At 39.3% G+C, this 22853-nt stretch overlaps 1 protein-coding gene across 21 annotated transcripts in view; it reads right to left on the reverse strand.

Moving 5' to 3' along the window:
- The window catches only part of epb41l2 (erythrocyte membrane protein band 4.1 like 2), a 94384-nt gene that overhangs the window by 62613 nt on the left and 8918 nt on the right, over positions 1–22853 (reverse strand). For 20 of the 21 annotated variants that reach the window (XM_073855809.1, XM_073855808.1, XM_073855804.1 and 17 more), the window contains exons 2-4: positions 7449–7594; positions 6798–7137; positions 1402–1553 (exon numbers count right to left, since the gene is read on the reverse strand). In XM_073855809.1, the coding sequence (XP_073711910.1) occupies positions 1402–1553; positions 6798–7137; positions 7449–7580 (624 nt within the window). In that variant the 5' untranslated portion in view covers positions 7581–7594. The remainder of the gene's footprint in view (positions 1–1401; positions 1554–6797; positions 7138–7448; positions 7595–22853) is intronic. The other variant, XM_073855794.1, reaches the window with a different exon arrangement.

A 22853-nucleotide genomic window follows, 5' to 3' on the forward strand; every position in this document is an offset into this window, starting at 1 on the left:
GGTTGTGCCCTGCTCTCCCCCTTTTTTTCCTATTATGGAAGTGAATGGGGCTCATAAACAGTTTGGTTACAAACATTCCTCAAAATATCTTCCTTCGTGTTCATCAAAACAAAGACATTTATACAGGTTTGTAACAACATGAGAGTGAGAAAATGATTGAACGATGAATGATGAACTATCCCTTTAATTCCCATGGAAAGTTTACCGCCTTGAAAATTCCCCCAATTTTGCAACTCTAATAGAAGCATGCGAATTTCGGACACAACGATATTCTGGCATATACAGTATGCATAGGAAATATCAAAGATGGCAATGTATTGTCCAGTGTTTCTTTCTTGCAAAAAAAGTAATCAGATATTGTGATAACACCAAAGAATATCTGATATCGACTGAAAAACACAAAGACAAAACTCTTCATTGTATTTTTATTAGTGTATCAGCTATAATGCAAAACAAACAGTATTATCATTCCTGGCAGCACCGATCCTATTGTGTTGATTGCATTAGTATTCTCTGCAAGTTCATGTGTAGACACACTGAGTCAGTCACAACAGCAGATGTCAGGGGCTAAACCTGTGGCAGATCAACAGACCTCTACTAATCTGACCCTAAACAACCCATACAAAATATTCAACACACCCTTCAAATCACAGCAGGGTCACAGGTCATCAGCATACGCCCCATCAGAGCACTGTCTGATCCAATGACATCATTACTACTGAACTTCAACTCGTTAAAGTCTCATCAATAAAACAACCCGAACCCATCAGATCATCACTTAGACTCATCATGAACTTTAAATGATGATGTTATCATTTTAATCAAGTTTTCATGAATGAACAATTGTTGCCTTGTGAGGCTTACATAAACAGACCATGTTTTTATAAGGGATTCAAGGCTTTACTGTGATGAGCGGATGTGCGTGTCCGATTCCTCCAGCATTGTGATTTTATTTAATCTGATTAACCCAACAAGAAAACAAATCCAACCAGGGGGACAATAAACTCCACAGCACAATGGGACCGAGCCTTAACCAATATATGTGTGAGAAGTGAACTAAACAGCTGGACACAAAAAACCCTCAGGAATCCACTGGAGAATGGGAGTTCCTCATCTGTAAACTTCATCGATGACTCAAAACTAATACAAAACAAACAGCTACTCAAGACTCTGTTGATGTTTTATACTGCCTTGATACTGACACATTTAAAATAGTTTAATGAAAATTGGATTAGATTTATCAGGAACATGACATGAGAACGTCATTACAATGAAAGACTACAAAGAGTTAAACTTTTCCTTCCCAACATCATACACACATTTCAACATTTGGAAAGGGTCAATTTTCAGACAAACACAAACATAGACAGGCACATACAGACACAGAGACCACGATCTTACCTCCACGTCACAGGTGAACTGGCTGCCGTCCAGTAAGGTGACGTGACACACCACCATCTTCATCTTCTTGGTGAGTTTGGATGGAGTCTCCTGTGCGTTCACCTGCTGCTTGTGTTTCTCGTCCGGTTCTCCCTCCGTCTCTTCTCTAACAGGCTGTGAACACACGAACAAACACACACTCATGTGATGAAGGCTCACTGATGTATGATGTCAGTGGGTGGATGTGAATATTTTCTGGCTGAAGTATTGAGCGAGAGGAAGGGTTTAGTTTAGCAGTGAGACGGGCCAATACGTCTAAAGCTCGACTTATTCGACTGATTATGTAATTACAGCGGGGACAATTACTATTGAACACGTCACATGCAAATACATCGAACCACAAAATGTCCATAAATTAAATTACATGTAATGACACAGGCAAAAGTATTGGACTCCCAAAAGAAAATGAGGTGCAAAAAGGCATGGAAAGCATAAAAATTCAGCTCTCACTGAATTCAAGCAGTAGACACATTAAATTTTTAGTGTCTACTCTCTCTAACGAAACTATGGTTTTATAATAAGAAAAAAATCAAAACGACTGTGGAAGACGGTGCAGTGGTGGGCAAGTGATCTAATCGGTGAGAGGCTAAAGCAGGGGTGTCTAACTCAAGGCCCGCGGGCCAAATCCGGCCCGCCCCCTCATTTTATCTGGCCCATGAGAGCTTACAAATTATTTTGTTGTATTATGCGTTTTTTTCAGGTTATTTCCTGCATTGTTTTTTAAGGGTTCCCACACCTTAGTTAACTTCAAATTCAAGGACATTTCAAGGTCCAATACCCTCAAATTCAAGGACTAAATGTGGGGACACATTTCAAGTGAGAGAATGTTACATCATGTTACCTTTTAAGATAGATTGTTACAGTTTCCTTTCTAGGGAACTCACGCTGCGTCACTGCGGTGACACTTTGGGGATGCCTCCAGTGGTAAGTGTGTCTGAATGTGTATATCAAATTCAACCAATGGTGGCGCTTAACATCAAAAAAAAGGGTGATGTGAAAGCCAGGAAGTATATCGCTATCTGAAATATTGCCAAAGGCGGAGTTACAGAGACACAGGAAGTATGGCAAGGGAGACGCAGTGCCTCGTTCCCTTCTCAGGGAACAACAGTTACATACGTAACCAGAGACGTTTTCATGTGTCAAACACAACTATGCCACAAAGCATTTTGGTATGAATCAACATTCGCATACAGAAGATATAAGCATTTAAAGCGAACAATTGTGTGCTTAAAAAGTCTAGAATTTGTATGGTATTATTTTACACCACATAGGGAATAATATGGAATTTTTCCCATAAAATAGATTCAAGCACTTTCAATGACCTGTATTCTATGTATGGATATTTTCAAAAACTTCCTAGGGCCTTGATTTTTTTCCCCCAGATTCACAAACTTTCAAGGATTTCAAGGACCCGTGGGAACCAAAGTCTATTTTAATAATTTATTGTAATTAGGAGTGATAATGTTGTTGATTGCAGGTGAGAGAACGAGCAGAGATCCCCGCCCCGCACGCGTGCACTCTCCAAACTAAGCACAGTGGCCGTTTCTCAATCTGAAGGCTGCAGCCTCCGGAGGTCGCATTTCTAGGCTGCATACGTCATCAAGTCGTATAAAGTTGACTATTATTTTTAGTTGATAGTAAATTAGTGTAACATGCTTACTTGGTGAATGCAATGTCCAGTTAACTTAAATAATCCAGGCTTGATGACGCATGCAGTCTGCATATGCGACCTAAGCAGGCTGCAGCCTTTGGATTGAGAAACGGCCAGTATCTACTCTTGCTCTCTCCCTCTTTCTCGCGCTCACACGCGTATTCATCAACACAGATACGCAATGTTAAAAGGTCGGAAGATCAAACCCTATCCAGAGAGGAAATGTTTTCCGTCTCATTTACACAAGTGTTTTGCGATGTCCAGATTGGATTAGTACTACACAACTTGTCTATTTTCGCCAAAAACACGAACTAATTACTCATCTGAACTGATTAATTAGTTTAATAATTTGATTGAAACTACTGATCTGTGCAACACTGAACTCGTGAGACGTCTGTCCATCAGTCACTCAAAACCTGGTAAAAACACATCTTTTTTTGCAAAGAGGGCAAGAACTGATGACAGCGAGAATGACAGGTTTCTGTGTCTGATAAATGCATGGCCTGTATATAATGTGAAGGAGGTTGTAAAACTTCTCTGAAAATGCCTCTCATTTTATTACCTGTACAATGAAGGATAAGAGAGAAATCAGAGAGTGTGCTCACATACAACATGTGTTTTTGTTACCAAGCATTAAACTTTTGCGAAAATCATAAAAAATGTTGGTGCTGGCTGGCAACTTGTAAAAAAAAACGCTGGCAGGGAAAGAGTTGAACATAACCTTCTCTGCTCTGTAACAAAACCTACTGAGCAATAGGGTTGTGTCGATAGACGATGGTATCGTGTATCGACGATCTTCAGACATATTGCAAATGGCAGGCTTTCATGGCGATAGTCATGACGATAGTTGGCGAATGGTTATTATTATTATTATCCTCATAGTTTTACATTAACACCCACAATGCATGCTTTTCCTCACATGAGGGTTTGTGGGCTTCACCTTACGCGGAGAGCTTGTAAAGAGAGAATTCCTTCTTGCACGTACCTGCACTTAATGCCGCGTCTTGGTCTCATTCTACCACTAAATCCAGCGCGCCGCGTCATGAGCAGCTGCGCTTCTCTCTGCCTCACGTGCACGCGCTCTCGCGTCTGTCCGCAGTCTAAACATAAACTAAAGTAGTAATCCTTATGTATTTGTTCAGTTTAATGCGTTTCATGCGAGCTGAGGCAAACTTAAAATATGACCCACTGCATAGCGCCTCTTTCTCACTCTCGCGTACGTGCAGAGACCTGCGCTCTGTCCGAAGTCAGATCACTAGGTATTAATCCTGTTTATGATATGCATTTCAATGAGTTGTAGCAACACGTCCCTCGTGTTTAATATATGATTGTGTTTAAAATATGATCGCGTTCCGCTGGACTGATGCGTTTAAAAAGGCACCTCATGAGAGCACCACTGCTTGACACGTGTAGTCTTCTGCAACAGCACTAAACAAAAATGCATTTAATTGTTTGTATGTGCGCGCACGTGTGTGTTGGTGCGCAGATGCATGTTTTTACAGTTATTAAGTAATCATCATGATAGGGTTTTAATGACGCGCTCGCATTAATGGCATCAGTTTTAAGAAGGTTGCGGTCATGACGGTGTTGCTCTTGTTTTTTTTGTCCACCCATCAAGTGACTTGTTATAATGAGTAAAAAATTAACAAATTTAAAAAAATTTGTAAACTACTGCCCCGCCCCCCGATAATATCGTGTATCGCCGATCTCACAGGCTGACGATAGGACGATCTGAAAATAGGGCATATCGCCCAACACTACTGAGCAACCTACATAGACAACAGGGGACTTGGGTTTAAGGCAGCATAGCATGAATTATTTGTTTTGAAGTCAATCTTAATATTTAAATCCAAAACAGTTAATAATTAAAACATTGTCTATAATAAATATGACCTACATGTAGGGCTGTGACGGTTAGGATTTTTTTCTCACCGCGGTGAAGCATCAAAAAATCACGCGGTTATGCGGTTAACCGCACAACAGTAACCCCCCAAAGCCCAAGCGACCCCAAACCAGACCCCCCCCCGCACCCCCCGGCAAAGCATCGGGGAACAGTATTCTTATTTATTATTAAAAACATGAAATAATATGTATTTCCATAGCTTTTTATATACATGTTTTGAACGTAATAGGAATTATATAATTTTTTGTCATTGTTTATAACCCATTTTGTACAATACATATCATAAAATAGCAACTAGAAAAAAAACTAGACGGAACATGTCGAGCTTAACATTGTTTCTTGTAAGCAAAACCTTGATTCCAATTTCTTTAGACATTTTTAAAGTATTTTTCGGGTAACACTCCGTGCATATAACGCATTCCTCCAAACGCAACTGTTTGAACGTTAAATAATTTATTGCACAATAAAATGGGTTACAACCAATGACAAAAACTGTTCCATAATTCATATTAAACTCAAAAGATATCGAAAATAAATACTATTTCATGTTACTATAGTTAATATGTTTCATTAGAATTTTTCAAAGCAGATACGAAACGAAATAGCCTATTGCATCATCCCGTAAATAACTGCGCAAAACTTATAGATACTCCAATCAATGCTTTAAATTTCTGCTGCCCATTTACATAATCAAGAACATAATAAGAGTTTTTTTATCCTGAGCTGGAGAAATTAGTTTAAACCATTAGCGAGTCACGCTGTCAGTATGTTAGCGCTCACCTGCCTGACTGCAGTGCTGTCCCTTTGGTACTTCGCTCATCTCGCAAAAGTCTTGGAGATTTCCAACTGTCGTTGCTGGGCTGAAGTTTTATGCTTTACTAAAGGTATGTTTGGTGCTCCCAAGTCCGACAAACGCCACATAATAGTTAATCATCAAAAGATGTGATTTTAGATAGTGGCATTTCCTCGCTACGATAGTCAGACATATAGGTCTACAGCCGATCGCGCTAGCCTTCATAACTATAGTTGGCATGTTTGCCCATTATAGTTTTAAATAATTATGCTATTCTTATCATTACCAACGCGCATTTCATTCTGCCCGGACACCTTCTTGCACCTGAATAATGTAATGCGCGTGGCTGTGAGATGCACTTGAGATTTAGTTATTCGCGCAGTGAGTGAGTTGGTACGGTTCCATGGCATGCAATAAATATCAGAGCACCTGGGCATGACGCGCTTAAATTAATGGCTTCATGTTTAAGAAGGTTGCAGCTGTGACAGTAGGCTATGTGTGTGTATTTCATTGAACATTTTCTGTAGACACCAAGTACTGAAACTAAGTGATTAAATAACAATAATCAGACACGCGCACATAATAAACCCCTATATATGTTTAATCCCTCCCCCTTGCGCGGAAAGCTGTTTTTTTCTCTAGAAGCCCTGAACACAGGATGGAAGACAGTAAATTATGATTAACAATGACTTTTGTGTATAGTTCATATCATACAGAATATGACTTCTGTAACTTTCACCAGCAAAATAAATAAATAATGAAAATATAAAAAAGTGCGGTGATGACGATGATGACCTCAGCACCGCGGTAGTCATCTCATTACTGCAGTGATGCGGTGACGCGGTTATCGTCACAGCCCTACCTACATGGAAACACGGAGGCAGAATGTGTCTGTGCTCTCTCTGCTTGATCTTTTGTCTTAATTAGGAAGAACTAGTTGTTTTTCTGAGAAAAACGATTAGTCAGTCACATGATGATACTGTGAGACATCATGTTCTCTTCTCTAACAGGCTGTGTGTCTGCACTGCCGACAGACTTCTGCTCCTCACGATCTTTCTCCTCCACCTGCACCTCCTCTGGCTTGCTCTTTTCTCCCGTCACCTCCTTCACCTCCGCCGGCTGGTCTTCGCTCGTCTCTTTAATCCCTTTCTCCTCCTGTTCCTCGTCTTTCACGTTCGCTGCAGCACTCTCACTTTCTTTCTCCTGACTCTGTGATTTCTGTCGTTTAAGCCATGGAGGCAGAAAGCGAGAGATGCCCTTCTCTTTCTTCTGCTCACCGGCTGGAGTCGGGCTCCTGGGTTCAGGAGATTCTTCCTGTTCGGTCGGGGCCTCTGCGCTTTGGCTCCCCTGCTGGTCAGGAGGTCACATTAGAAAATATATAGAAACATTCACATGCATCAGTATGATGGTAAAGACTGCATACTACTACACTACTGTATAGACCACTTCTCAAATACAGCATGAATATGTAATGATAAGTGTGAATTGTACTGTTTTAGTGTTGTCACATGACCTCATTATGTTGTTTTGCATTTTATTGCACACAGAAGTATGTAGTATGGAAGCATGATAAAATTAGTTGCAGGTCAGCCTGTGTTAATAAACATGCAACATCCGTGCCATCTCATCATGTCCGAAGCAATCTTTTGTTTTATTTCTACCTGATGTTCCTCGGCGTTTGCCGGGGCGGCGCCGTCAGATGTTTTATCAGGCTGGTCCGTTTGCTGCTGAACTTCTTGAACCTTCTCTGGTTCCTTCTTCACGTCAGTCTCTGTTCCGACCTCTGTCGTCATTACGCCCGGTCACACTGAGAGACGCAGAAGAAGAAGAAGATTAAAAAAGTGCACTACAACCAATGCTCTTCAGCAGAAACAAAAAAAAGACGCATCAACGTATCTTGAGCCCTTTTCATACAGACATTCCGAAAAATACACGGAAAATGAACCCTGGATTTTTCCGGGATTGTTTGATTTTTTGTTCATTCACACTGCCAATGATTTGCCGGAATCTGCATGGTCCCGGAAAGACACGTGACCTGATTAAAGTCCTGCACTATCTTCTACGCAGCGGCCGAAGTTTGCAGATTATTTATTATTTCGCTCTCCAGAAACCACTCGCGTGCATTTTTTGTTTATTATAAGACTATAAAGGAGCGCATGAATCCTAAATGTCGTCCTGAATGTAGATCTGCATGTAAATCTCTCGTTTTAAAGAGCTGAACCATAACATTTGTTGCTAGGACACGCCCATTACGGCACAGTTTTTCCGTGTATCTTACTAGGTCCTCTTTCCGGCAGCGATCCCAGACGATTTGCGAGATGTGTTTGCGTTCACGCAGAAGCTTGTCTGGCAATTTTAGGGGTATTTAATTGGACCAAAAGTCTGTGTGAATGGGGTTTAAGAGTCAAAGCATCAAACCCTTCTTTCATCTTCTCAAATCAAAAGAAAAGAGCTCCAGTGGCTTTTATTTACATCAATGACCCCCATCAAAACCCCACCATGTGCAAACACACAGCATTCAATCGGTGAGGTGTGTCACATGAGAACATCTGTCTGTCTGAGCTCCACATTCACACAATAATAACCTGAAAATACACAATAATCAATGCAAACATGCTTCAATGTGAAGGAGGAACACTGTGGCGTGCGTGCACCACTCTCACTCACAGAGAGACACGAAACGTTTGGGCCCTCAATGGGTCACGTTTCTCATTAAGCTGTCCTTTGTCCTGAATATATAGTCATATAACTAAAGAACATTGTCAGGCTCGCTGAGTTTTATTACATCATACACATTCCCAGCGATTCCTAAAGAGGGGATTTAAACTGGTTTTGTGGGATTATTATATTACCTGTACACATCCCCCAAACATTAACACAAGAACAGGACTGGATGGTAGAGCTGGGCAAAAAAAAATCTAATTTCACAAAGAAGCAAGGAAAAAATCATAATCGTGGAAAATCGCCTCCGATAATGCATGCAATTTTGTCTATCTTCTCGATGAAATACAGCTCTGTGTAGTAAATGCCACTCCATCTGAAAGCAGGTTTCAAGTTTCAAACACTTTATTTATCCCCAAGGGGGCAACTCACAAAGCCACATACAGTTACGCAAACAATATAAACTACATAAAAACATCATACATTAATAAATGACACAATATACACAGAATACCTATGAATCATAGTCCACTACGACTGGATACCTAAAAATAATAAGAAGTCCATAATAGTGCTGTAACGATTTATCGCGCAAATGCGCGTTTTCTCAATTAATGAATTTGAATGAATTACGGTGAAATGCCGCCATATCCAAAAGCCAGAGGGCGCTCTCGTGCAGAAACTCCAATTGTGCCACAGAAGAAGTAGCATTACGGACGCTATTCCAGGAAATGTCTAGAAGGATATTTATATTGCCGCTCTTCAGATTGTTTCAGGTATTTTCATGATAATAAAGAATATTTTGAAAGATTTTATTTAAGTATTGCTTATCTAAATGCATGTTATAAACGCCTCCGACTCATAATGATTTTAGATTGATAAGGACTTCTTCTGACCAAAACGCCATACTACACGCACAAGCTGCGCATGAAACACAGAATCGCAACCTTGCGATGCAGAATCGATTTTAGACAGGTCTTTTTAATGGGACATGCGATTTATCGTTACAGCCCTAGTCCATACCATATATAAGAAGAATAAATTAATAACCGACTACTAATCATCGAACCGGCCTTACTGATGAGATCGCATGAGAATCGCAGTTAATTTTTTTGCCCGCAGAAGAAGAAGATGGGCTTGTCAGAGTTCACCTGTCCTGATAACATTTTCATCATATAAGTAAAACACTCAGATACATTCAAAGTCAAACACACCAATGGTTTCTATGGCAGTTAAAGCAAAAAGCGATGATAACCACAGACACCATTGACTAGCGACCTCATAAACAGGGATGTAATGCTTTTGAAAATGGCAAATTCTCTTAATTCAAACATTGTTGAAAATGAAAACATCTGAGTTTGCATGTGAACAAAATATATATTTAATGCAAAACCTTTTAAAGTGATCCAAGTATTTAGTTATTGCCAGCTCAGTCTCAGATGTCATGTTAGCTAAACGTCTGATGAATAAGAGTTTCAAAGTCATCGTCATCATCTGAAGCTTAGTCTAGTATGTAATGCTTTACACTACAAATGTTTACTAGAATATAAACATGTTGAACAGATTTATTTTTTCAATGCATTCTACCAGAGGACAGCTTACAGACAGCTTCTCCATGTTTGGAAACCCTCTATATATCTAGACACATACAAACAGTGAAAGCACATGTTAAAGCAGGAATGCTGGAAGAGCACACAGCTGCAACACACAACACAACACAGAGAGAGTGACAGGAGGTTGAGACATGGCCAGGGGAAAACCACTGCTAAAAACACACACACAGAGAGACAGAGAGAGAGAATGAGAAAGACAGAGAAAGAGAGAGAGAGGGAGACACTGACATCATCTAAAGTGTTAGGTTCCTCATTAATCAAACATTAAATATAAATAATATTTTCATTATGTATGGGCTGACAACCTGGCCTAATTGATTGCGTAATTTCCGCAATGTGGAAAACGGGGACAGAATCATGGAATCCAAGCATAAAAATGGAATTTACTGAACAACGCAAATTTTGGATTTAGTCAAATTTAAAACCCATTTAACTGAGTATAATAAAATGAGTATAGTCTTATGAGTAAAAGAAAGCAAATTTGGTTGCTTGTCAGTAGCATTGTTGTAGTGACAGTCAAAATACATCTGCCTACATGTAATTTTAAATAAAACTTTCAATAAATTGTTTTCAATTGTATCCATTTGTTTTTTTAGATGATAAGATAAGCTTTTTGATTACTGAAATTTAATTTAATCATTAAAACCAGAAGCCAGAAAAATTTAAACGTAAAACACAGAATTTGAGAAAAAATAAAATGGAATTTGGAAAGAATAAAACAGATTTCATAGGGCCCTACTTGTGTTGTGTGTGTGCGTTTACATTAATCCTCAAAGTGCAACGCTTGCAGATGACGATCAACACAAGCTGTCAAAACTAATCTCATTCCATGAGACACACAACACTAAGTTAGAATCACACTCAGTTACAATCAAGTCTCTTATTTCACTACATTGTGGCTACACTTGGTGATTTTAAAGGGCCTTTTTTGTGCTTTTGTATTTATAAAAATACCTTTTATTTAACAAAATTGTTTTTTGGACTTAAAGTAGTACAACATAAAATAGTTATATATCAGTTCATACAGTGCTAGTAGTATATACAGCTGTATATACATATACACACCAAGGGTGTCACGATTTCGAAATCGAAATTAAGTCACAACCTCGAACTTTGAATTAAAAAAATGGAATCGTCTATGCTGTCACGCCCCCATGTCACATCCGGTCTGCTTGCCAAGTGGAAAAAAAACACACATGTTCAGTGCTGCGAGTCAACCTCCTCTAACTTGCTAGCTACAGCTAGTTAAAAGATAGCATGGCAGATGCAGGAGACACAATGCAAGCTGCTCTTTACATGGGAAACAAAAAACAGCAAGCGCCTCACGCAGGTTGCTCAAACAACAAAATCACCTGCTAATTTACTTTAAATTTGCAAGAACTATAGGCTAATACTAAACTAATACCTAGTTAAGGCAGTAGGGTTTCCCAGCTTAGGCGGGCTGCCCGAACTGAAAAGTGCTGGATTGAGAAATAGCCAATATCTTGCCTCATTGTTTCGCCCCCAAGCCATCACTGATATCAGTTGCCTTCCCTTGCAAAAAGCGCATTGGATGTTTGCGTTAACACGAACCTGAAGACATCTCACTGGGCGAGATTGTAGTTTATATTTTTCATAATTTGTGACGTGCACACCACCGCAGGGCGCACTCCACCACCACGGTGGTGCGGTGATCATTACAACCCTCACAGCCCTAACAAACACTGAAAACTTCAGTCCATATAAAGTCACGAGTCATTTCTAGTATCTCTCTTGTCTTTTTTAGTCAGAAGACATTTTTTATGGGAGACAATAATGCAACAAACATTATGACCATTGCATAACAGCTGTTGATGTCCAATAATTTACTCGCATCACCACAAATGCACACACACAAGCACATCTGGGTCTAAACAGTTCAGACTGATTTACAGAGTCACAATCCTGTAAGTCTAATAACTTTCCTCTTCTACAATAAGAAGACCACAAGAGCGTAATAAGAGCAGAAATAACAAAGGTTTATTTTGCTTTACAGTGGGAATTCTCAAAGAGGAATTTCAACAGCATTTCACCGAATTGTTGTTTTCAAATCTGCATAATATTACATTTATTTAATGTTAGAGAAATAAAGCTGTTCATTAGGGATGGGCAATATAAACGATATGCAATATAAACGATAGAAAATTGGCATACGATAGAGATTTTAAATCTATTGCACTATCGCGATAATGCGTGTTGATGACACAATCTACCCGCGAACTTTAGAGCCACGAGCTGCAGCCGAATAAACATGGATGAAAGCGTCAGCGAAACAGAGGAACTCGTGAAAAAGACAGATGCAACATCTATTTTTTGGATTTAAGCCATAAGTTACATAAGTTAACTGCTGCTCCATGTGCGAAATTGGCATTATGGTCTAGTAATTGTGAAACATGCAATATATACTGTATATATGCAGTATAGTCCCCACAAGCATTTAAAGTGTTTAGTGTTATAAAAATAATTAACTGTGTTTTTAGCAGATAGATCTTGTCGGCTTTATCATTTTAAAAGTAGATCACCACACAAAAAAGTCTGGACATCCCTGCTGTAGAGTGTGTCAGGCAAAAGTTCCAGCTAAGAGAGGTAACAAGACTAATCTGGCCATAACGGTTTACTTTTACTTACTTTTTTAGCAGTTTGGCTTTTGTAAGGGTCTATATAACCTGTTCTGAAACAAGTATATTGAAATTATTATATCGCAATACATATCGCTATCGCAAGAGGCTGCAATGTATAATGCAATATGGATTTTAGGCCATATCGCCCATCCCTACTGTTCATCCATCGAGATCTGTTAGGACAGTTACACGACCTTGAAATCAAGACAAATTCTGAATTTTAGTCATATTAAACCAAAACATCATAAGAAATGCTGGCTGCCATGTTAAAGATAAATCATTACTGGTGTGCAGGAGTAAGACAGTACTGATGTAATACTGCAGAAAAATCATCAACTATTAGCAGCTTTTAACACACACAGACAGGATAAAACACGCAAGTAATCTCTGCATGCGCCAATATGACCACAGTCCTCCTGTGACGCCAATATAACCTCAGAAAGTCATTACCCACAGTCTACCGCAGTATACTACTGCACATTACAGAGAGAGAGAGAGAGAGAGAGAGAGAGAGAGAGAGAGAGAGAGAGAGAGAGAGAGAGAAAGAGAGAGAAAGAGAGAGACATGGAGACAGACAACACCTAACACCCACCAACTTACATAATAACATGTTAATAAAACACTTAACACACGACTGGACAAAAAAGGTCAAATAACTTTGTGTGTGGACTAGGGATGTTAAGAATTAAACGATCTTTGATTAATTGTCGATAAGAATTAAATCAATAAAACTTAACGAGAAATCTTCAACTCTGACAAGAAACTGTAAAATGTAAACTGTAACTGACTGTCGTTACATTCTGAACAACTAAAAAAATAACACTTGATGATAATAAAACATTTATTTTGACATGTCATGGACGCATGGACTTACATGCGACTGTTGCAGAGTGCCCACGTGAAGTGGATTTATACATTGTTAGTCATTATGTTTCATTATAAATTGATGATTTTATCAAAACACCAACTACATTGACTCATTTAACAATCCCACTAGCATGTTATTTAGACAAAATAATCTAATTATTTGCGCGAGGAAGCTGGCGTTTTTACACACACTTTAATGTCATTGGCTATATGGTATATGCCACTGCAGTAAAGGCTTATTGCACTGTTAAGCAATAATAAGCTTATTGCGTACTGTTAATGATTATTCGATAGATTCATCGTTAATTTAAACGATCATCAATATGGGAAATTGCATAAATTGACATCCCTAGTGTGGACGCTAATAAAGTTATCGTTATAGTAAATGCTAAAGTGTGAACGGTCCTTAATGCTTTCATATAAGATGAATCCTACTATACTGTTTGTTTACTATGAGATAATCTGACCAGTTCGTGCTGTTATTCAGTAAAATTTATGAAGAAAATTAGTTATTAAAGACTAATACAGTGAGTGTGGGAATTTCAGCCCACCCAAGATCATGAGCCTAAAACCAGACATACATTTTTCCACAAATGACAAAAGTCCACAAAGACACTTTTGTGTGTGTGTGTCTGAGGAAAACACAGATGAGGTCAAACCTGATCATCTAATGACTGTGGGAACACACACACGCACACTCACACATGAGGGCATTTCCCTTAGGCATCACAATGAGACACAAAAAAATCTTTCTATAAGATGCACAACAGTGAGATATTTGACGACATTATGTTTGACAAAAATCCAAGTTGTTTTATTTTTAATGTGATACCTTGGGCTGTGACAGTTGCCATAAACACAGCACAACCACGGTGGTGAAGTGCGAGCCGCAGTGGTGAAGAAGTGGGAACTGCGGTGTTGTGCACGTAACAAAAAATGGAAAATATTAATTACAATCTCACACAGCAAGATGTCTTCAAGTTTGTGTGAACGCAAACGGCCAGCAGACTCAGAGTAAGTGGACTATCTGCAAGGAGAGGCAACTGATATCAGTGATGATGACCCGCTGCTTGGGGACGGAACAATGAGGCAAGATATTCTTTCTTGGTCACTCAAGGTTGCGAAAAAGCAATCTGCGCTACCAACGCACCATCTGAATGCGTTTTAGTGCGGCTGGAAATATTATAACCCCAAAAAGATTTCTCACTTGAACCAAGTGTTTTATGGATGGAAGTGCTACAGCACGCACATAGGCGCCGATCCCGTGGGTGCTAAGGGGCTGGGCTCGTGCACCCACCAAAATGGCCAAGCACATGTGCTCATTTGCTTCACATTTCGCATATAAAACCATGTGGAAAACGTGACTGTGCCGTTTTCCTCCTTTTCAAAGTGCGTGGCCGCTCCAGAGCGTCTGTCGTTGCTAAATAACCTAAGAATTGCTTGAAGTTGTGACAAGTACTAACCAGCAGAAAAAGAATCTGGCGCCTGTGAACATGCACGTTTGTTAAGAAACACATCTGATCATCGTTTACATTTTTATATTTTAAAATATATGTATGCATTATAAATAAGCCTATGCATCAATGCATGCATCAATGCACATACGCGCATGCATTCTGTTAATGTATATAGTGTAATCTATGTATAGTACCAGTCAAACGTTAGAAGACACTTTCAATTTGTGTCCAAACTTTTGATTGGAACTGTAAAGTACAGTACTGTTACTGTAGTATATATGTGTAAGAATCAGTGGTGCGCGGGTCAATGTATAAACATCCGCACCCGACCGACGTTTTCAACTAACCCCCCCGCACCCGCATTTTTTAAAAGTAGTAATTGTTTTAAATAGTTAATTGGCATCTTTATTTTAAACTAAACTAAATTGTTTTTGGTCTTGCATACCAGCTGTTGGGCACTCCCAAAAACACATATTAACCTTTCTAATAGCATAATACAGGCACTTTAAAGTAGGTGGAGTCCGGCAAGGTCATGTGTTTGATTCTCAGGGAACAAACGCAGCATAAGAGTGCAGCAGTTTAAAAGCTCAGGCTGATGTGAAACAACGAAAGAAAGGTTTGCACTGCTGCCCATCCTGGTGCTCGAGGTTGCTATGGAGACCGGCAGTTCCTGGTTACGCACGCAGTTCATCGTGTCAACTCAGCAGCAATAAAAGAAGGTCAAAGAGAGAAAGAGAGAGAAGCATGAACACAAAGAGAATGAGAGAGAGAAAGAGTGAGAGTGAGAAAGAGATGTGATGTCTTTGATAGCAGCCGGTGGAGGGGAACAAATTGCCCTCAATTAAGAGTTTTAAATAAACTGGAGCAACCCTGAATGTACTGTACTTTAGTGAATTAATGAATTATTCATGAAGCGCTTTAAAACAGGCACATGTCTAAACATAACATGATGTTGAAAAAAGTATTTCACAGCCAGGAGCTGAGGGAAACCTGAACGAATCACTGCTCTGCATATACTGACACAAGCACACTACAGGAAGAGCATCAAAACTCTCAGTAGTGGATTTTCCATCCAAACATGACAAAAAAAGAACAAGCAAATGTGAATTAGGTGCGTTTCCGTCAAGTTGGCCGAGCAAATGATGGAGGTATTGGTAACCAACAGTAAATAAAACAAAGAACTAAAAAAAAAAATGGAGACAGGACTTAAGTAGTACACCAGACAGCTGGGCTGACCTCTCTGAACATCTTCAGGTTAACATTGACAGAAACTGTACAAATGTCGATTTTATCATCCAATCACACACAAACACAACTCGTTACATCACACCATCATCACTTCAGCTTCACAACCGAGTGTTTGTGATAACCAGACAAATGTTTCCAGCTGTTTGGATAGAGAAAGATCTGATGTAACTGTAGATTGGATCTGGACTAAATATGACATCATGCATTTCCACCCATCCAATCCAGACAAAAAGGACACAGAACACATGTGGATCCTAGTGCTCAGGGTTTGACCGCCTACCTCCTGATGTTAATCTGAAACTACATTCGGCTCTAGAACACATTTTTTGCAAGCAACATTTAGAGTTGAATTAGTTGTCTAATAGGTTTGATTAGAAGTTGACTAGCATTAAATTAGTTCTTTTAAGTGCTTACATGAGCATGAACAAAACTCACACAGAAATGCTGTCACTAAATTACAGACAGACACATTTATCGCCACTGGCTGTTGTCCTCTAAAGGTCGTGCCAAAAGCAATTCAAGAACACAGTGGTGCAATTAGCCAATCAGAGAACCTGATCATGTGACATTTAGAGCCCATGATCAAAGAAAACAGTAAATAGGTGAAGAAAATAACGTCGTCTTTATAACACTGCTGAGTTAAGATGAACATTAAATTTGATTTGTTAATGAGGTCAGAATCACACAAAAAAAAAATCCTATGAAAAACTGCTAAAAACTGATGGCCTATGTAATCTTTACTGCCATCTGTCCAAACAGATTTGTATTTTTGGGTGCAGAATAAATCTCTGTTCAAAATGGTCATAGCATCCCTCTGCTGTTCCATCTGATTAGGAGATTACACAGTAAACCAACACGAGAGGGAGAGGGAGAGGGAGGGAGAGAGGGAGAGAGAGAGAGAGAGAGAGAGAGAGAGAGAGAGAGAGAGAGAGAGAGAGAGAGAGAGAGAGAGAGAGAGAGAGAGAGAGAGAGAGAGATGGAAGTAGCTGAAGTGGCTGGTTGCTGAAACCCCGCCCACCTAGCTTGACTGTAGTGACAGCAGTGGGAGTTCACCTGTCACCAGTGTTGTTTTTGGCAGCCCTTTTAGTTTTAGTTTTAGTCTTATGGACGAAAATGCTTTTAGTTTTAGTCACATTTTAGTCACTTATAAAATGTATCGTTTTAGTCAAGTTTTAGTTGACGAAAACACAAAAAGGTTTTAGTCAAATTTTAGTCAACAAAAACGCAAAAAGGTTTTAGTCAAGTTTAAGTCAATTTTATTAAAAAAGTATTTTTTAACCAATGAATTTAGGTGAAAAAGTGTGGTGTATTTAATACAATTAAAATGTGCATTAAGGTTGTCCCTGAGGGCTTGCCGTTGTTTAAGTCGGTGTGCCTTCTGCGCATGTCATAATAGTGTTGGGCGATATGCCCCATTTTGAGATCGTCCTATCGTCAGCCTGTGAGATCGGCAATACACGATAGGGGCAGTAGTTTTCTAATTGTTTTATTTCTTAATTTTTTACTCATTATAACAAGTCACTTGATTGGTGGACAAAAAAAGAACAAGAGCAACACCGTCATGACCGCAACCTTCTTAAAACTAATGCCATTAATGCGAGCGCGTCATTAAAACCCTAACCATGATTACTTAATAACTGTAAAAAACATGCATTTGCGCACGCGCACATACAAACAATTCAATGAATGCATTTGTTTGGTGCTGTTGCAGAAGGCTACACGTGTCAAGCAGTTGTGCTCTCAGATGTGCCTTTTTAAACACATCGGTCCAGCGGAACGCGATCACATTTTAAACAGAATCATATTTTAAACACGAGGGATGGTGTTGCTACAACTCCTTGAAATGCATATCATAAACGGGATTAATACCTAGTGATCTGACTGGCTTTATTAAAGAATGCGCTAGATGGGTAAAATTGTTCTAATAAACAGAAAAACATCCTCACGATTACCCGATTTCAGGATGTAAAGTTTGGCAGGTTTTAATCTAGTTAGCAATCAAGTATACAGTCAAGAAGATCAGCCAGGACGACTCCACAAACATTTCTGATATAAACAGGCATGTGTAAGGGCAGCCAGAAACAGGATCCCTAAGAACGACACAGAGACTTCCCGCAAAGTTTACTGGCAGTAGATGAAGCCAACAGAAGATGAATTCTTTCCCAACAGACTAGAAAATGACATTCAGATTGTGTCACATCCGGTATCATTCAGGACAGATGTGTAGACTCTTAAAGGACACTTACAGAAAAATGAAATTTAGTTTTGATGGAATTTGTACTCTCTGTGTTCACGTTGGATTGTGTGCAGCCAATCAGCTTAAACTAAATATTATGTGACGCCTCCCTTCGGTGCCGCAGCCAATGAGCTGTGAGGTAGGGGTGCACGATTCAGAAAATTTCACGATCCGATTCGATTCCGATTTTTAGGCTCAAGATTCGATTCAGAATCGATTTTCGATTCAAAAACGATTCACAGTATGTAAATGTAGTTTACTTTTTCCTATGTGACTGATTGTAGAAGATATACAATAAAAAAAGAAACACAACAAATTAAATGTAGTTTGATATTACTTTTTGTCTTTATGCAAAAATAAAAACTGTTATGAAGCAATTAGATGACCCCTTTTATCAAACTCTATTAAATACAATAATATAGTATATTAATGATAGACAGTGCAGGTCTATAGATTATAAATGTAATAAAGGTGTTATAATGATTATTATTTCTATTAGATAGAGCAGAAGCAGGAAAAGTGCCTCTCTTTCTATTTCTCTCTTGTCTATTAAAAAAAAAGCTAAATCCACTCATTATTTCAGATTCAAAAGTCTACTTGCTGTCCCAGTGACAGGGGATTTTACATTACAGCTTTGCGTTTTGTAAATATTGAGTCAGCTTGAGCTTTTCTCGTTCATTGCAATAGGTTTTAGAAAATATATGGTTTATTAATAATAATAGAAAAGAGCTAGCTTTAGCGCGGTAGTGCTTACGGCCACTCTCCGTTCGACTCGGGTTTTACACAATATTAATCAGACTCGGGACCCGGAGTAATTAACTATGACTGACCCGGACCAGACTGACCATTTCAAATACAAACCCGGAACCATATGGGCCGCGGGTGCTCCGTGAAGTCCTCTAATGGTAAAACTTTTCTCAAGTTCAGAAAAATAAAGGATACAATGTGACACGAGCTTGTTCGCGTAGCATCCCAATTCATTGAGAAACAGAGCACGTGAACGCACACCGAACTCATTATGTCGCACACAAAATGTCATTATTAAAGAGTGTCATCATCACGGAAAAACAAAAAAGACAACATTTGATGCCAGATTTACTTGGGCACTTGTTAACCTGTGCAGCGCTGCACAGCAATGTGTGGGGAAACACTGTGACAAGAGTGTGCAGGCGTCAGTGTGACTTCGACGCGCCATCTATGGGAATACTGAGATAAATTCATTTCAGGACGATAGTAACACGACGTTAAAAAAATATATATGAATCGATTTTTGGAATTCTATGAATCGATTCTGAATCGGCAATGCTTGAATCGCGATTCAAATGTGAATCGATTTTTTTGCACACCCCTACTGTGAGGTCAAAGTCAAAAGTTGTTTGGATAAAAAAAATCTTTTCACTTTTATGAACAACACTGGCCACTGTAAACAGCCAAACCTTCAGGCTAGGGATTTAAACAATTTACTATATTCTGAGATCGTTTAAATTAACAATCAATCAATCATATAATTGTTACCTGTAATATTGCAATAAGCCTTTACTGCAGTGGTATACAGCCAGTGACATAAAAGTGTGCTGAAAAAGGCCAGCTTTCTCACACGAATTAAAAGATTTTATTTTGTCTAAATAACATTCTAGTGGGATTGTAATATGAGTCAATGTAAATGTTGTTTTGATAAAATCGTCAACTTATCGTGTAATGAAATATGACGAGTAATAGGCCAGTTTACACCCAACTTTTTTACATCTAGCTGGTGCAATTGGCTCCTGATGTTCGATTTCTAGACAAACACTGTATTGGAGATTTTTCCATAGGGAAAAATCAACCGAAGTCATTCAGAATGATTAGAGAAGCTTTCCTGAACTCACAAGTGCACAGCGAGTACAAAAATGAATCCGGTGTGTTAACTGGCAGTACAGAGTAAAATCCCTGCACAGGACACAGAGATCTGCTTGTATCCCACCAAGTTCCTCATTCAAATCCAAACAATCACTCAGATTTTAAGAGTAACACACTTTATCCGAATGATTTCTCCTGGAGTTTAGGTGACAGCTTTAGTCACTAAATTGGCCTCCTGCAGATAAGCTGTTTTTAACTATGTTTGGAAACATGCCAAACCCCAGACTGTATTCGCAGCGCACACACACAGCTTTTGTCAAGAATGAGTAATTTACACAGGTTTTAACATTATTTATTCATGACTAATAATCTACACGCAAACTTGGAAGTTGAAACAAAGAAATAAAATAAGTCATCTGTAACATTGTAACATCTCATTCTAAATAGGCCTATGCAATACACTATAAATATGCCAATAAAAAATATTATTTCTTAACGAATTAAATTAAGATAATACATTCTGAATTAAAGCTGCGGTCGGCAACTTATTTAATCATATTTTTTGATCATATTCACTGAAACCAATTAGACTGTTTAAGAAAAAACCCCGCGCTTCTAGCTCCACCTGGAGCCTGTTATTTGTTTTGCAAAAATCCACCGCTCCCGGTTCATTTGGTCCAATCAGCGCAGGCTGGTTCATTTGGTCCAATCAGCGCAGGGCTGTGTAAAATCTGCCTGTCAAATCACAGTACCTGCACGCGCCACAGATCCCCATCCCCCTCGCGCGTTACAATATCACGTGCATCCGCCTGAATTCATAGTTGTTTTGGTTTGAACAGCGTGATGGCGGAGAGAACTTTCAGTAACAAACTTCCGATTTCTCGGTTAACAACTAGAGCTAGTAAAACAACCAATTAAAAGAGGGAAACAAAGATAGAAAGCGACTGTGACCGTATAAAAACTAGGATCAATATCGGACCGGCATTTGAAAGGAATCTACGAGATTTCAAGCTGGAGGCAGAGCTTGCCACATTTCTTCTCAACAGGTAATTGTGCTTTATCAACCATTGATTGTATTTCGGAGTGTTATGTAAGTAATCTAAGTATTCTTGCTAAGTATGCGTTCACAATAATACTTTTGCACACGCGCTGACGAGAACGTGCTCTGAGGGAGGTTGCTCGGAGGTAATGGGGGAGGGACATGAAATTGTAAACATTTGGAAACTGCTCAATCCTCCAGAGTTGCCGACGGCAGCTTTAAGATGGGTATTTGGCAATAACGAAATTAAGAGAAAGGCTCCGTGGGATTTGCGTCGGCACTTCTCTCCATTACTGCTAACATTAGTCTATATCCTTTGTCTAAATTATGTATTTAAGACTCAATTAATATTTAGTTATACATTGAAAAACCTTTACTCACCAAGATTAGGCTACATGTTTTTGATTAGGAAAATTATTAAATAAATGGCTTCAGCGCGGTCCTGCGCTACTGAACTTGACTGCTCATTTACCTCACAAAGCCGGAGCGGAAGCCCGAGCCCGCCCCGAGCCCGTGTAAAATGTTAGAAATAAAGCCCGAACCCGCCCGAGCCCGTCGGGTTCCGACGGGTCCCGTCAGGTTCGGGCAAAGATCTTCAGCTCTAAGCCGCATATGTCGAAAATTCAGTCAAAACCGTTCTATTTCATGATAAACAATCTGAAAACAGGGCTTTAAGTGTAAAATACCGAACTTGTCCTTTAAAGCGAACAGTTTAGCACTGGCTTTATGTATTTATTTATTTTATCAGATATGTACCGTACTATGGTCAACACCCGTTGTTTTATGGTGCTAAATATAAAAAAAACTGTTCTAATAATTCTGAAGCCTGTGTAAAAGAATTCTTGTTTTAACTAGTGGACTTTTATAAACTCTACTTCAAAAGTGATAGATAAAGTCTCTATGCATTTTTGCAGGGATTGATCAAAGAGATATGGCACAAACATGCCTGCTTGGACAGAATCGTCTTGACTTGAGGTTGAATGTTTGCGGATGCAGAGCCTGGCGCAAAGTTTACAAAAATGCTGTACACACTGCCATGCAAAATGGGGTGTTGCGGACTCAACGAGTATATAGCCCAATTTATAGTCATGCGTAAGTTCTACCGCGTAGCTACGGCGTAGGCTATCCGTAGCCTGTGCGTAGCTCTGCGTAGCCTGACGTGCACCTCGCAAAAATTTTAACAGCACGTCAGTTCTACGTGGACCGCAAGCGCTGTGATTGGTCCACCAGAACCCCTCCCGTCAGGTAAAAAAACTGCATCCTAGGTATTTCCGTTTGCGGCGGTGAAAACAAAGAATTGTGAGTGATTTAACTCAAACTGCAACAAAAGTCACTGTTTATTTACTTCCATCATTGCTGGTCCTCTCAAATCATACACAACAAGTTGCTGTTTCTTCTTCGTTTGTGGGTTAACTTGCCAAGCTTCTTCTTCTCTGATGGTCGCGCTGCTACTGTGGTTACACGCGT

The sequence above is a fragment of the Misgurnus anguillicaudatus genome, chromosome 18 (genome assembly GCF_027580225.2).
Source record: "Misgurnus anguillicaudatus chromosome 18, ASM2758022v2, whole genome shotgun sequence".
In the NCBI taxonomy this organism is placed as follows: Eukaryota; Metazoa; Chordata; class Actinopteri; order Cypriniformes; family Cobitidae; genus Misgurnus; species Misgurnus anguillicaudatus.